This window comes from Oncorhynchus masou, chromosome 5 (genome assembly GCF_036934945.1).
Source record: "Oncorhynchus masou masou isolate Uvic2021 chromosome 5, UVic_Omas_1.1, whole genome shotgun sequence".
Classification (NCBI taxonomy): Eukaryota; Metazoa; Chordata; class Actinopteri; order Salmoniformes; family Salmonidae; genus Oncorhynchus; species Oncorhynchus masou.
In genome coordinates, this window is record NC_088216.1 from 32,085,610 (window position 1) to 32,101,348 (window position 15,739).

The 15,739-nt window shown below is 42.2% G+C and overlaps 1 protein-coding gene across 2 annotated transcripts in view; it reads left to right on the plus strand.

Moving 5' to 3' along the window:
• LOC135539429 (serine/threonine-protein kinase MARK1-like) overlaps positions 1-15,739 on the plus strand; it is an 81,970-nt gene that overhangs the window by 48,449 nt on the left and 17,782 nt on the right. For both annotated transcript variants that reach the window (XM_064965311.1, XM_064965312.1), the window contains exons 4-8: positions 7,037-7,085; positions 11,263-11,328; positions 11,775-11,845; positions 14,241-14,297; positions 14,540-14,776. In XM_064965311.1, the coding sequence (XP_064821383.1) occupies positions 7,037-7,085; positions 11,263-11,328; positions 11,775-11,845; positions 14,241-14,297; positions 14,540-14,776 (480 nt within the window). The remainder of the gene's footprint in view (positions 1-7,036; positions 7,086-11,262; positions 11,329-11,774; positions 11,846-14,240; positions 14,298-14,539; positions 14,777-15,739) is intronic.

Here is a 15,739-nt window from a genome sequence, read left to right on the forward strand (position 1 = left end):
ACTGACGCCTCATTCTAATAGTGCACCTGTGTACAGTATTTTCCCTGGTGTAGGGTCAAGTAGACCCTAGATGCTGATCTTGTGTCAGTATTGCATTTACCCCGGTAATGATTCATTTAAGGTTAGGATTGGAGGAGGGGAAGCTGTTCCTAGATCTGTACCTAGAGTAAACTTTACCCCAAAATGTTTTCCTCATAGAAATTAGTGAAGATGAAGCACCTTCTATCAGGGCTGTGTGATTATGGCCTAAAAATTGTATCTCGATTATTACAGACTTATGGGGGCAATTCACGATATACAGTACATCTCGGTATTAAATGTTTTCACTAAATAAGCGGTAAAATACACTGCATTTCAAACAGTCAGCAATAATCTAATGAATTCAGGGCTTGTGAGATAAAAAATATATGCCTTCCACAACCATAAGACCCACTAATGTAATTATTTTATCAAAATAATTTTAACCTGTTTTTTTGCAATCACTGATCTGGCTTTTAAGTCTGTCCAAAGAAAATACCCTTTTTGTTACAAATTTAACCAGAACCATGCACAATGCAAGAGAGTAACTATGCAAGAGAATAACAGTGTGTGACAAAAGCTGCTAGCGGTAAGTGGTACCACAATCCCGCGAGTGACAAACAAAATCATTCAGAATCAATGTTCATTGATACTCCTGTTTTAGTAGGTTTTGCTCTACGCAATTTGAGGAGTTGAAACACAAAAATGGTATCGTTATAAAGGTTTTCTCTATTACAGTAAACGGTCTTATTGTGTTTCGGAGTCCTTGTGACTGGTTCTGTTGGACCAAACCTTCAATTGCAAATGGAGAGTTGAAGCTGTTTGTCAGAGAGGAAGGAGTGATCTTTCGTCTTTGTTGTTGTGAGCGGCAGGGGGAGTGGCTTGGGGTCTGCGTGCGAGTGGGAAGGTGCACAATACACACCGCACAGAAGGAGCGAAGGAGACGAGACCCGAAAAGACAAACGCTCATAAAAATGAAAAAACATAATAGGAACTCGATTCTTGCGACACAGTCATTTGAAACATTTGCTCTGAAACGAATAAGAATGAATTAGATATATATTCATTGTGATAATGACCCATAGAGTCATGGTTTGGTTTTCCCTTTGTTTCAGGGGAGGGGATGCAGGGGGATTCTCTCACCAGGCGTGTGTGTACACTGATAAGATGAGTGTGTAACCTTATAGCATCAATTGTAGAGCGTTATATTTGCATTTTTATGAGCAATAGCATCACCATAGCCTGCAATACTATGTTAATGCATCCAAAATGCAACATTTAGTACAAGCTTGTCTACTTACTCAGTTCCATACATGTTTAATGCATGCTGGTAAGAGTTTGTGTGCATATGCACTGAACAGGAGAACCATAGAAAGAACTATGTATGTTTATTTTCCCTCTCACCTTGAAAGACCTTGCGAGGGGATTCCCCGCTGGTTCAGTCCGAGGATGATGGCTTGCCTCCCAACCCTAACCCTATTCCCTATATACTGCACTACTTTGACCAGGGCCCATCGCACTACTTGGGTCCTAGTCAAAAGTAGTCCATTATATAGGCAGTAGGGTGCCATTTGGGACACATCAAATTAGTGTTGCATGGTATACCGGTACCACGGTAATATCACGGAACCAAAACGTCATGATACTTATGATATCAACATTTTAGAATACTGTAGTACCGTTTCATATGATGCTACAATTTTTGGGGGCCCTACCGATCTGAAGAAATCGGTGGGGCCTGTTATAAAATATTTATAAATTGTTTTTTTTAAATTAAGCAACAGCAACTAGTCACTTGTATGCGCCAGCCCAATAATGTCCACTTTACTTTCATGCCAGGGTTTGTTTCTGTTAGGAAAATGTGGCGCAGGACATCTTACTGGCAACATTTCAAATTGACCAGATATTTGAGAAATCTGACGAACCCATATGCATTTGGTGCATAACCTGATTAGGGCTTCCATCCACGGTTCTCAGAATGACCGGAATCACATTTAGGTTATGGTAATGACAGAACATGCAAATCGAAGATGCAATGATGTGCAGCCCCTCTTACCGAATTCTGATGTGCACTTTTGACGATGTCGAAATAACTATCCACATTTGACTTTTCCTCAGCCGACGAGTAACAAACAGCAAAATCACTTGCCTATGTCGATCTACTATTCCCTTTAGTATAATAGTTTACCTATTCTATTGGTCAGCTTGTCAAGAAAGAAATAGCCAATTCCAAACAGACAGATCCCAAATTCATACAACCGGTAGGCTTAGGCTACATACAGAAAACACAATGCATGTGACGCAACCGACCTGAACGTTTATCTTAAAATGTTTATCAACTATTTCTTCACATTATAAGCGCAGCAATGTGCACAAGGCAGCAGGCTACGTGTAAATGTTTCTTCCATAATGCAATTAGCAGGAAAACCCCATTTGTCAAAGGCCACCACAAGCAGTTTCATGTGACAGAGATTTAAATATCCGTTAGAAATTTAGAAAGAGAGGAAATCGATTCAGATTCTTTGAAGCGAAGGTAAGACATGCCTCATATGTATTAAAACGTTCAGGTTTCAAACAACTTTGTTGTTGCATGTTTTCAAAATGCCTGGTCTCCTGCCTCCAGCTCATTGGAAAAGGAGTGTGTGACGCGCTGATGAAGCCTGCCTGCTATTTGATGATGCTGCAGCAGCTCTTGCGCTGTCTGACATATATTCCACTCATAGGATCTGTATCTGTATGTTGTACGCCTGTGAGAAATCAGATGCATAAGGAATACTGTAGCCTACAGTCTAATTTTAATTCAATTCAATTTCAGTGCCAGTCAAAATGTTTGGATACACCTACTCGTTTAAGCGTTCAACGTTGTATAATAATAGTGAAGACATCAAAACTATGAAATAACACATATGGAATCATGTTGTATTGAAAAATGTGTGTTCAAAATATATTTTAGATTCTTCAAAGTAGCCACACTATGCCGTGATGATAGCTTTGCACACTCTTGGCATTCTCTCAACCAGCTTCATGAGGAATGCTTTTCCAACAGTCTTGAAGGAGTTCCCATATATATTGAGCAATTGTTGGCTGCTTTTCTTCCACTCTGCGATCCAGCTCATCCCAAACCATCTCAATTGGGTTGAGGTCAGGTGATTGTGGAGGACAGATCATCTGATGCAGCACTTCATCACTCTCCTTCTTGGTCTAATAGCCCGTACACAGCCTGGAGGTATGTTGGGTCATTCGCCTGTTGAAAAATAAATAATAGTCCCACTAAGCGCAAACCAGATTAGATGGCGAATTGCTGCAGAATGCGGTGGTAGCCATGCTGGTTAAGTGTGCCTTGAATTCTAAATAAATCACTGACAGTGTCACCAGCAAAGCACTCCCACCTCCATGCTTCACGGTGGGAACCACACGTGCGGAGATCATCCGTTCACCTACTCTGCGTCTCACAAAGACATGGCAGGTTGGAACCAAAAGGAAAGATTTCCACCGGCCCAATGTCCATTGCTCGTGTTTCTAGGCCCAAGCATGTCTCTTCTTATTGGTGTCCTTTTAATAATTTCTTTGCAGCAATTAGACCATGAAGGAGATTGACGCAGTCTCCTCTGAACAGTTGATTTTGAGATGTGTTGGTTACTTGAACTATGAAGCATTTATTTGGGCTGCAATCTGAGGTGCAGTTAACAAATTAACTTATCCTCTTCATCAGAGGTAACTCTGTGGCGGTCCTCATGAGTGCCAGTTTCATCATAGCGCTTGATGGTTCTTGAAATTTTCCGTATTGACTGACCTTCATGTCTGAAAGTAAAGATGGACTGTCATTTCTCTTTGCTTATTTGAGCTGTTCTTGCCATAATATGGACATGGTCTTTTACCAAATAGGGCTATCTTCTATATGTCACAACACAACTGAAGAAATTCCACAAATTAACTTTTAACAAGGCACACCTATTAATTGAAATGCATTACAGGTGACTACCTCATGAAGCTGGTTAATTGAAATGCATTCCAGGTGACTACCTCATGAAGCTGGTTAAGAAAATGCCAAAAGTGTGCAAAGCTGTCATCATGGCAAAGAGTGGCTACTTTGAAACATCTCAACTCTAAAATATATTTTGATTTGTTTATTTGATTTTCATAAGTGTTATTTCAAAGTTTGATGTCTTCATTATTATACTATGAAATACATTTAAAATAAAAAACCCTTGAGTAGGTGATTCCAATCTTTTGACTGGTACTGCAAATTAAGCTATAGACAAATAAGCATTTCCATCGACCGGTATTTTCGCCAATGAATAAGTTCAAAAGCGTTTTCGCTATGCTTTAAAAAAAATGTGTTATTCTACTGGACAGATGGCTGGCGCCAATTGTTTTTTATTTATTGGCCTTTCAATTTTTTTATAGGCCAATAGCTATAGGCCTATATACACAACCGGCTAACACAACCAGTAATCCTGTTTCATGCGCATTTCTGGTGTGGCATCTGTAATCCGCCAGCTGCATCCCCTACGCATCTATTCCTCCCATCAGTTTTTAACATATCATTTATTCAGACCCTGATCAGTCTTCTGTTACATGTTGTACATTGGAGCAGTGCTCCGAGCCAGCGAAGTTGATGCGTTGTGTATACAATTTCATCCCTGGTATAACCAAGAGAACATGCCAGTCTGATAGGCTTTGCAAATTTTCTGTCGTGCAACGCAGCAGTGCCAGAGATGGGGGAAACGGCTTTGCGACGTTCATGCTTGCAGCTTTACAGCAAAGAAAACGTCTTGTCTCTAGCTCAAACGGTTAAAGAAATTGCTCATATTGCCGTAGCTACCTTTTTTTTCCTTTCTGTGAGATTTCGCGCACATTTGACAAATAATGTTGTTCAGTCATGTTACCTAGCTAACTAACAAACCGCTAACGTGACAGTAGGTCTAGGCAAATTTGATTGGCACAGGAAAAAGGGTCTCTACTCATGATGTGCTTCAAAGGTAGGATTCATATAGGCTTAATGTAAACTTTAAATTATCAATCTCTTTCTGGTGCTCCTTACATTCTATTTGGTGCCTAACGTTTTTAAAGTTGGGAGCAGAATGTATGTGAGTGTCTGTGTTAATTGAAGAGTAAAAGTTGAATTCAGTGTTTTCCTCTTACAGCCACAATGAAATGAAATGCCACTCGGAGGCTCCCGAGTGGTGCTGCGGTCTAAGACACTGCGTCACAGTGCTAGAGGCGTCACTACAGACCTTGGTTCGATCCCAGGCTGTATCACAACCGGCCGTGATCAGGAGTCCCATAGGGCGGCGCACATTTGGCCCAGTGTCGTCAGGGTTAGGGGAGGGTTTGGCCAGAGTAGTCCGTCATTGTAAATAAGAATTTGTTCTTAACTGACAAGCCTAGTTAAATAACATTTTAAAAATATGAGCAATTCAGCAATTCTATGCAGTGTTCTATTATACAGTGTGACGTTAAATTCAATATGTGTTGTATTGAGTAGAAGTGTGAATTTCGGTGACAGGATTTTTGTGGAACACGTGCATAGCGTTTAGAGAACATGAACAACTGTCAAGATGGTAGGCCACTCAGGTTTTTTCCACCGTGGTATCGTGATACTTGACCTGGTGTCATATTGTTAGTAAAATGCTGCTTTTGTGACCACTACAGACAATGTGGTTGGGTGTGGGTGGCAGGGTGAATGGAATTTTTTTCGGTGCTGGTCATCGTTTGCCATCTGGGAGTGGGGAGGAGAGGACAGACAGCCAACACATGTTACAGCACCCTGTCACGGACGCTGCCTAATCATCCGGGTAACGGTGCGCCACAGGGTCTGTTGCCACGCGGACCCCCATTAGCCATTATGGTCTGTCAAACACACACAGTAAGCGCACGCACACTATTAACTCTCTCACACACACACACTCAGCTACAAAGCCTGCCAGCCATTCGTCTCTGAAGCGGTGACAAATTCGCTGCACACATGAGCAGTCAAATATGAACATGCTAATATGTTCTACTCCACTTCAGCAGGCATGCCAATCATATCTCCAGCTCTCTTTAAAGCAAGTATACTAGTTACTCCTCTGGAAAATGTGTATGTGGACTTGTTTGATAACATTTAACTATTGTTCCGTTACTGTCGAAATTAAAGGGGCAGTCCAGAGGATCTATAATTAGGTGTGTCACAGCAGCTGCCCAGCAATGGTATAGACTGTCTGGTGTAGTGCATGTCCAGAGGTGTGCTGTTTTATCTCATTGAATGGTAATACCCAGAATGCAGCATCTTGAGCCTAGACAGAAGTTTGATTTAAACTCTGTTACAGTATCCTATAGACCACTTGTGTAATTACTGATGTACAGCCTAAGCCGCACTCCGATTTCTTTCTTGAGCAGATGGTCAGGGGGCAGGAACATAACTGCAAATCATTTGTAGACTGCAAGAAGCCCAAACAGAGATATTTTACTAAAACATAATAATTTCAAACCTTGCCTGTATTTGCATACGATCACATATATCTCTCTACTTTGCGTGGGATTTCTTTGGAACATATTTCCAGAATTAAATTCACTTGGAGCTAATTTGCTGGTGTTTTTTTTTTTTTTGTCCAACAATAATAACTAATTTAAAACTTTTTATTTATTTTTTGCTCAGAAAACTTGGATGGACAAATAAAATCAATGCAGCTGCATTGTCATCCAAAAAAACACTGATGCAACTGCTCAATGATCTGAATGTGGCCCTGTTGTTGGGCTTTTTTAAACGTCAGTGACGCTCTTGAACACTCACAGTACCAACAAATTATCATTGGGAGATGACAATAATATGCTCCAGTCAAGATACAAAGTCAACTTCTGTGCAAGAATACAAAGTATTCTCTTATCTCACTTTCAAAACTGATTTTGTTCTTGGTTATTTTGTTTCCTTGATTTCCGTGATGAAAATGACAAACCATCCCTGACAGTGATTTTAATTGCAGAGGATTATGATTGTAGATGACCTGACATTTTTCTTTCTCTCTTCTTTTCGCAGCTCTTTCGTGAAGTCAGGATCATGAAGATCTTGAATCACCCCAATATTGGTAAGGCCAACCAACACATCTATTCTATCCTAACAATGCGAGGTATTTTTAAAAGCAATGCCAGTGTCAAGCGAGATTGTACCGTATCCATATTACTCCTAATTCTACCGTATTAATCCTAATACTAACTCTACCATATTACTACATATACTTATAGCAGCACATAACGCGACTTCTGTCAAAACTTATTGTACAACGTCCAATTCATTTGTATCCATCGCTTTCCATACTCTGTGACATGGACAGTTTTGAGAACAGCACTATCTAGCTATAAAAGAAAAATGGAATGTCACCTGAAGACTTGACCTAGGAGAAGTACATGTAATGCCCTAAGATGTTGTATTGTCTTTCTTATTAATGTTTTTATGCTGATACTTGTCCATAGCGGTTTACTCTATTAATGGGACTTGCCAGGCTAGATAAAGGATACATAAAATTAAAATAACAAACTAATAACAAGAGAACTTGATGGAAAGCGAAGCGGCATTCCAGGATGTCGCTGTGCAATGACGGATAGGGAAAAGGGAGTGGTGTGATTTAGTTTTTCGCCCAGATCCCATTCCGGTTGACTTTGAGATGCTCCTTTTCTGTGCCGGCCCATTCCAGCTACCCAGCGGGGGGGGATCGGAATTACTCCCATAAAACATCATTTGGACTGACTGCTGGGCGATGGCGTCATTTAGACTCTGGGCCTGGGAATGATTACACACGCACACACACTTCAAGGCATGGGCAGAGATTTATCTGAAGGAAACCATTGTCCCTTAAAATAAACAGACTCGCCTAGTCGCTTTTTAAAATCTAATTATTCACCAACAGATCAATTTCTTTAAGCCATGACTGGCATTTACTGTCCTTCTGTATTTGGGTTATGATTCCAATAGTGACTCACCGATATGACATTTTTGGCCAATACTGATATCCAATACTTTCCTTGCCAAAAGAAATATGATACCGATATTTAAAAATGAGCAGCCTTTTAAGCATTCTAGTACAGTTAAATAGTTAACACACACACATGGACGCAGCGGTCTAAGGCAATGCATCTCAGTGCAAGAGGCACCACTACAGTCCCTGGTTCATATCCAGGCTGTATCACATCTGGCTCTGACTGGGTAATAGTGGACTTTGCGCTTAGCCTTCAAAATAAAAGTATGGCATAGTTCTACTATTTGTATTCATTTGCATCACTGTCAATGACATACTTTTATTTTGAAGGGAAACTGCAAATTCCACTATTGTGCCTAATCCTTATTGTGGCTATCTTCATAACACATAACCCGGTCCGGTCGAGCCTCACTAGCCAGATGAAGCAAGCTGGCTGCTTATAGCATTAGCTTTGGGCAACAGGGTTAAGTAGCTGGCGAACTATTTATTTTCATGAACTGAATTTCAATTTCAATAGGCAAACAACAAGTGGCAACCTAGCTAATACTTACTCACAAGGATTCCTAAATTATTGCTTAGAATGATGAAAATGACTGCAGTTTCTACTGGTTGTTGTTTTCAGGCTGGTTGTATTGGTGCTAGCTAGGTACCAAGCTAAAGCTAGCTACTCCAGAAGTTGCGGTCGATCAAATGATGCTTTATTACCAACGTGGTATTGTAAACACATCATTCGTGGCCTGTGTTTGCAGACTTTTTTGCACAGTGCTACTGTATCTTTTTCCATAGTGTGTATGTCATGAAGCTAATAGCAGTGACTCTGTTACTGTGTAACTCCGGTAGGGCAACGTCTGAAAAATACTGCACTTGGTAGTGTGTACCGGTGCTTGACCATTCAGCGAAAACCAACATCACCCACGACAGAGAACGGTTGATTGTCAAGGGTAATGAATTCTATTATCTTGGCTTTAATGGATTTTGCCTTAAGAGTTGTCTCGCTGAAATTCTCTTACTCTTTCAAATGACTGCTCGACTTGTTGACTGCTCGATCCACACAGCAGACATTGTGGGCAAGGTTAGGAACGCTGTGTTGCACGTGTGGTCATTGTCATTATGTACCTACATTGTATAGGTATGCACGGCAGCTTTGACATCGGTTTTTAACATCAGCGTTAACTAGACATCGGGCCGATACCAATGTTGGCATTTTTAACTAATATCGTCCAATTCCGATATGTTCACTGATATATTGTGCATCCCTAGTTTCCAGTCATGGTAATGTCTTCACTACCTTCTTTATTGTTGTTCAATTTATTGTTAGAACTAATCCAAATCATCCCCTCCTCTGACCTGATCGGAGTATGTCAAAGCAGTAGTTGAGTGGTAGCCTGAGCGCCAGTCTGTTTTAGCTATCATGCCAGCTCTTTGTCATGTCAAACATGTTTGGGTTGACAATGACCACTATGGAGTTGGTGAGAGCACAAACAGATCTGGGACCAGGCTAGTTGAGTGGGTGGGCAAGGCTGGCAATTTATTAGGGTGGCTTTGCTATTGATAGCTGGCTCATTTTTTTTAGGTGGGATAGTTTAGGGGGTCACTTAGGTTCTAAACTGCTCCTGGGATGTGCATGTGGGTTTTTGAGGAGTTTCAATAAAGCAGAAGACAAATCTGTTTCCATAAGAAAATTGACAATTAAGTAATTGTCATTGTATTGTAATAGTCAGGTAAATTCCAGTCCAGCCCTGATCAAAGCGTCAGTCTTTTACTACCTTTCTCTTTTCCCATTCTATGCCCAGAGTAATGATAGGAGTGTGACAGGAAGGGGGTCATTAAATCCTTTACATGTAGAAACTGACTCGGTGTGCTGGTCTCCACATTGTTAGGCAGCTATGTGTGTCTACATGTGTGGGGCTGGAGGTGTTATGGCAGGAGATGGCTCGATGGAAGGGCTTGGTGTGGTTTCGCTGTAGTTCATTGAAAAATGTATTTGTGTGTAAGTCAAAAGCACGCACGCACACATCATGCCCCCCCCTTTCTTTGTACAACACATGGCTTTGATAGTTTTTTTTCTTTGTCCATACACACAAAAAGATTATTTCTCTCAAATGTTATGCACAAATTTGTTTACATCTTTGTTAGTGAGCATGTCTCCTTTGCAAAGATAATCCATCCACCGGACAGGTGTGGCAATTCAAAAAGCTGATTAAGGTGCACCTTGTGCTAAAAGGCCACTTAAAATGTGTAGTTTTGTCACAACACAATACCACAGATGTCTCAAGTTTTGAGGGAGAATGCAATTGGCATGTTGACCTCAGGACTGTCCACCAGAGCTGTTGTCAGATAATTACATGTTCGGCATCCCGAGTGGCGCAGTAGTCGAAGGCACTGCATCACAGAGCTAGGTGTGCCACGAGAGATTCTGGGTTCTGGTCCAGGCTCTGTCGCAGCCGCCCATGACCGGGAGATCCATGGGGAGGCACACAATTGGCCCAGCGTCGTCCGGGTTAGGGGAGGGTTTGGCCAGCAGGGATGTCCTTGTCCCATCGTGCACTAGCGACTCTTGTACCGAGCAGGGCGCAGTGCACGCTGACATGTCGCCAGTTGCACGGTGTTTCCTCTGACACATTGGTGCGGCTGGCTCCCGGGTTAAGTGGGCATTGTGTCAAGAATCAGTGTGGCTTGGTTGGGTTGTGTTTCAGAGGACGCACGGCTCTCGACCTTCGCCTCTCCCCAGTTCGTATGGGAGTTGCAGCGATGAGACAAGACTGTAACTACCAATTGGATACCACGAAATTGGGGAGAAAACGGTAAAATAAATCAAGATTATTGAATTTATTTCTCTACCATAAGCCACCCCCAATGTCGTTTTAGAGAATTTGGCAGTACATCCAACCGGCCTCACATCCACAGACCACGTGTAACCACGTCAGCCCAGGACCTCCACATATGGCTTCTTCACCTGCGGGAGTATTTTTGTTGTAAAAACTCATTTTGATTGGCTGGGCATGGCTCCCCAGTGGGTGGACCTATGCCCTACAAGGCCCAACCATGGCTGCATCCCTGCCAAGTCATGTCAAATCCATAGATTAGGGACAAATTAATTTATTTGAATTTACTGATTTTCCTTATGAACTGTAAATCAGTAAAATCTTTGAAATTGTTTCATGTTGCATTTGTTTTTGCTCAGTAGATGCACCCTTTTCGTCTATCAGCTAGTAATTGACAGGATGTGTGTTCTCATTGGCTATCCTCACACATCCACTATTTCTCTCCTCTCTCCTTTTCTCTCCAGTTAAATTGTTTGAAGTCATTGAGACTGAGAAGACACTTTATTTGATAATGGAGTACGCCAGTGGTGGTGAGTATGAACAAAACGATGGATGAATCAAAAAGGACTCTGTTCGCCTCCATGCACAGTATTTTATTGGGAAAGTGATAAAAAATATGTTTTGACCAAAATCATATTTTCCCGGTTCATTAAGATCACATTCTCTTTCTTTTGAGATATTCGTATCTTTTGCGGGCACCTTTTTAAGAATAATTGTACTAGCACAGTGGTAGACATCTCCCAGGTCTTGGAGAGCCGCATTGTGTGCAGGCGTTTTGTTCTACACCAGCTAAGATTCCAAATTATTATAATTATTCTGGTACAAATTGAATATTCCAATTTAGCGGATGACTTGAATCAAGTGTGTTAAGAGTTAAGAGTCCAGGACCCGGAGCTGCTGAAGCTTTTTGGTTTGCGATAGATGTTTCCTTCCTCACTCCAGACCTCTCTCTTTCTCGCTCTGTGACCCCATCCAGGTGAGGTATTTGACTACTTAGTTGCACATGGAAGGATGAAGGAAAAGGAGGCTCGGGCCAAGTTTCGCCAGGTGAGTTACTGCTAACACACACACACACACACAACTGCAGACTCTCTCACACACACACGGACACTCCCGTCCGCTAACACACATTGACACACAGTACAGCGACACGCGTGCGTGCGCACACACTGCTGAAAACTAAAACTGCTGTGTGAAGAGGTGCAGCAATGTCACCAGCCATATCCTCTGTCATCAATCTCCTGTGGGGAGGGAGGAAAGGAGAGAGAAAGAGGGAGCGGGGGGGGGGGGAGAGGAGACCCCTTCATTCCCTGACACAGGCACTGCAGGAGACGGGTCCGTGCTCAGAATAAATAGATGAGCTAATGACCTCCTGGGAACAGACAGCACGTGTATGACTGTGTGTGTGTGTATGTTCATGTTCTACAGGAAAAGAGAAATGAGCTACCTAGTCAGTAGTTCAACTGAAATGCGTCTTCCTCTTTTAACCCAACCCCTCTGAATCAGAGAGGTGTGGGGGGGCTTCCTCAATCGACATCCACGTCATCGGCGCCAGCTGGCTATTAGGGTGTGTGTCATGTCAGTGAGTCCTACAGGCGAGGTTGGGCATGTCTCTTACAGTTTGTGTGTATTCTACAAGCCAGGCAGTGTGCGAGTTGATAACATTTCAGTAAAGTGTGTGTGCGTGCGTGAGCATATGTGTGCTGGTGTGTGCTCAATGACATTCCCATATCTGTTACTCAGCGCGAACAGACCTCATGCTGATTCACCAAGCAGAAATACAGTACATTAGAAATACTTTATTACTCCCTTAGTGCACTTCTGTCTGTCAACCCACACTGGCCTCTAGTGGTGGTGTTTTGGCATCGCAGCATCCGTGCGTGACTAAGTGAAAATTTGACTTAAGTGGAAGCTAGGATTTCCCCTTAAGTATGTAAGGTTAGTCAATGGCCCCATCTAGAAACGGGTCCTAGGCCTTTCCCCTAGATTCTAGTGGTAGCCCTTAAGCATAGCACTATCCGTTATGAAGTGTCTCTCCCAAGTATAAAAGGTTTGTGTTGGTCAATGGCCCTGTCCAGAAACAACCCCTAGCCCCTATCCACTACCCACCTCGGCACATTTGTAGATCTGAAGCGATTGGATACATGTAAGGAACATGGCAAAGAAAGTATTGAGCGCAAGATCAATCTATACTATCTATTACTATATTGCTGACACCTATCCTGTCCTTTCAGATCTACCTAGGGTTCAATATGGAAGTGCGCAAAAGTCTAACCTTACTCAAATACCTTTTTCTTTGGTAACCAGACGTCCACAATTTCCGGGACAGTCCCCGATTCCAGGGACAGGCCACCAGCTAGTCCCTGATTTAGCCCTCGAAGAAAAAGCAACTCTGAAGTTAAAAGGAGGCTGATATTTAAATAATCATACTCTGTATCCAATCAGATGTTCATGTAAAAATGTGGTCTTTCACTGTACCCAGCTCGTTTGCTTCTGCGGCTTTGGCACGGGCCTTTTATGGGATTATTTTATCAGTGATAACCAACACTGTAACCACTGCATGAACGACCATGCCCATGACCAGAAAGTGCCTCCAACAGCATAGTTACCAAACTTGGGTGATTAAAAAAAATGACAAAATAGGCCATGATTACTGTATAGGGGTAATCCATTTTTCGCTCAGCTAAAATCTGGTCACCTTAGCTAACAGATCAGTGCCTATATTAAGTGTCTCAGAATAAGACTGCTGATCTCGGATCTGCTTTTTTAGATAATAATGAGACAATAAGGACCTTATTTTACCTTTATTTAACTAGGCAAGCCAGTTAAGAACAAATTCTTATTTTCAATGACGGCCTAGGAACAGTGGGTTAGTTAACTGCCTTGTTCAGGGGCAGAAAAACAGATTTGTACCTTGTCGGGGATTTGAACTTGCAACCTTTCAGTTACTAGTCCAACACTCTAACCACTAGGCTACGTTGCCGCTGGATATACTTTATGAATACGCCCCTGGGAAATGTGTGGTGTCCACTTCATTTTAGTGTTGTCCTATCCAGTCTTGTCAGAATTGATGATTAGCGTTGGCATACCTCGAGGGAGGAAGGATGAGTTATCTATGTGGCACTCACACAGAGTACCCTATCTCTAGGACTGAGGAGAGATTTGATTAGCCTTATTGCTAGGAGGCTAACGCAATCCAACCTCTGCTGGGAATGGGGACTAATTAATTTGTAGCATAGCTTAGCGGCTAATGCGGACTAACTGTGGAGATTCATTAGCCGTCAGTAGAGCGATAGCGTAGCAGCTAAATCTACCATTGAGATTTGTTAGCTTAGCTTGGTAATTTGTCGATTAGTTAAATCAGGTGTATTAATGCTGGGGTAGAACAAAAATGTACACCCAGAGGGTCCCTCTACAACTGAATTTTCTCTCTCTCTTTCAGATTGTCTCTGCAGTGCAGTATTGCCATCAGAAGAGGATCGTCCACCGGGATCTCAAGGTGAAAACCAATACCATGCATGCTGCTAAAGCATTAAAACTTTGATCCATCAAGGGTCACACACACATTGTCTGTCTGTGACTCACTGTCTGAGTGGATGTCTGAGTAGACATCGATCGACAGATTGAGAGACAGACTCTGACTCTGTCTTTCGATCAATGTATATCCGTCTGTCTTTCTGTCTGACTGCTGTATCTCTCATATATACAGTTACTCACCCCCCTCTCCCGATTTCCCATCAGGCTGAGAACCTACTCCTGGACGCAGACATGAACATCAAGATTGCAGACTTCGGCTTTAGCAACGAGTTTACCCTGGGCAGTAAGCTGGACACGTTCTGTGGCTCCCCGCCATACGCCGCCCCAGAGCTGTTCCAGGGGAAGAAGTATGATGGGCCTGAGGTGGACGTCTGGAGCCTGGGGGTCATACTGTACACGCTTGTCAGCGGTTCACTGCCCTTTGACGGACAGAATCTGAAGGTGTGTTTGGTGAGGGGTGGTTGTGTGTATGTTTTGGGATTTGGGGGGAATTTCTGTATGGGGCTTATAGGTCCTACTATTATAGAAGCGACGATAGTCGCGTGTATTGGTTGAAGCTCAGTGTTAAATTCAAATCTCCATATCATCATATCTAAGCCAATATGACACCAATCTCAATAAACATGATTAAATCAACTTTATTGGAGGTACACAACACACTTAACCCCCCCATAAAAGTGACCATGAATTTACAAATGCCAGATTGACTGAGTTTGTGGGTGCAAAGGTTTTTACTAACTGTATAATTTATCGCTCTCGCGTGCACATTTCCATCCGTTAAGGAACAATGATGTGCTACCTTTTTGTAGCATTTCTGACAATGTTAACATATTTTTTTTGCAGAAACTCGGTTCGAACACCGGGTCGGTTGCCCGGAAACAGTACAGCTGCTTGCACCATGCTGCCAGTCAAAAGAAGTGTATGCGAACAAACCTATGCTACTGTATATACAGTGGGGAGAACAAGTATTTGATACACTGATTTTGCAGGTTTTCCCATTTACAAAGCATGTAGAGGTCTGTAATTTGTATCATACACTTCAACTGTGAGAGACGGGATCTAAAACAAAAATCCAGAAAATCACATTGTATGATTTTTTAAGTAATTAATTTGCATTTTATTGCATGACATAAGTATTTGATACATCAGAAAAGCAGACCATAATATTTGGTACAGAAACCTTTGTTAGCAATTACAGAGATCATACGTTTTCTGTAGTTCTTGACCAGGTTTGCACACACTGCAGAAGGGATTTTGGCCCACTCCTCTATACAGACCTTTTCCAGATCCTGGGCAATACGGACTTTCAGCTCCCTCCAAAGATTTTCTATTGGGTTCAGGTCTAGAGACTGGCTAGGCCACTCCAGGACCTTGAGATGCTTCTTACAGAGCCACTCCTTAGTT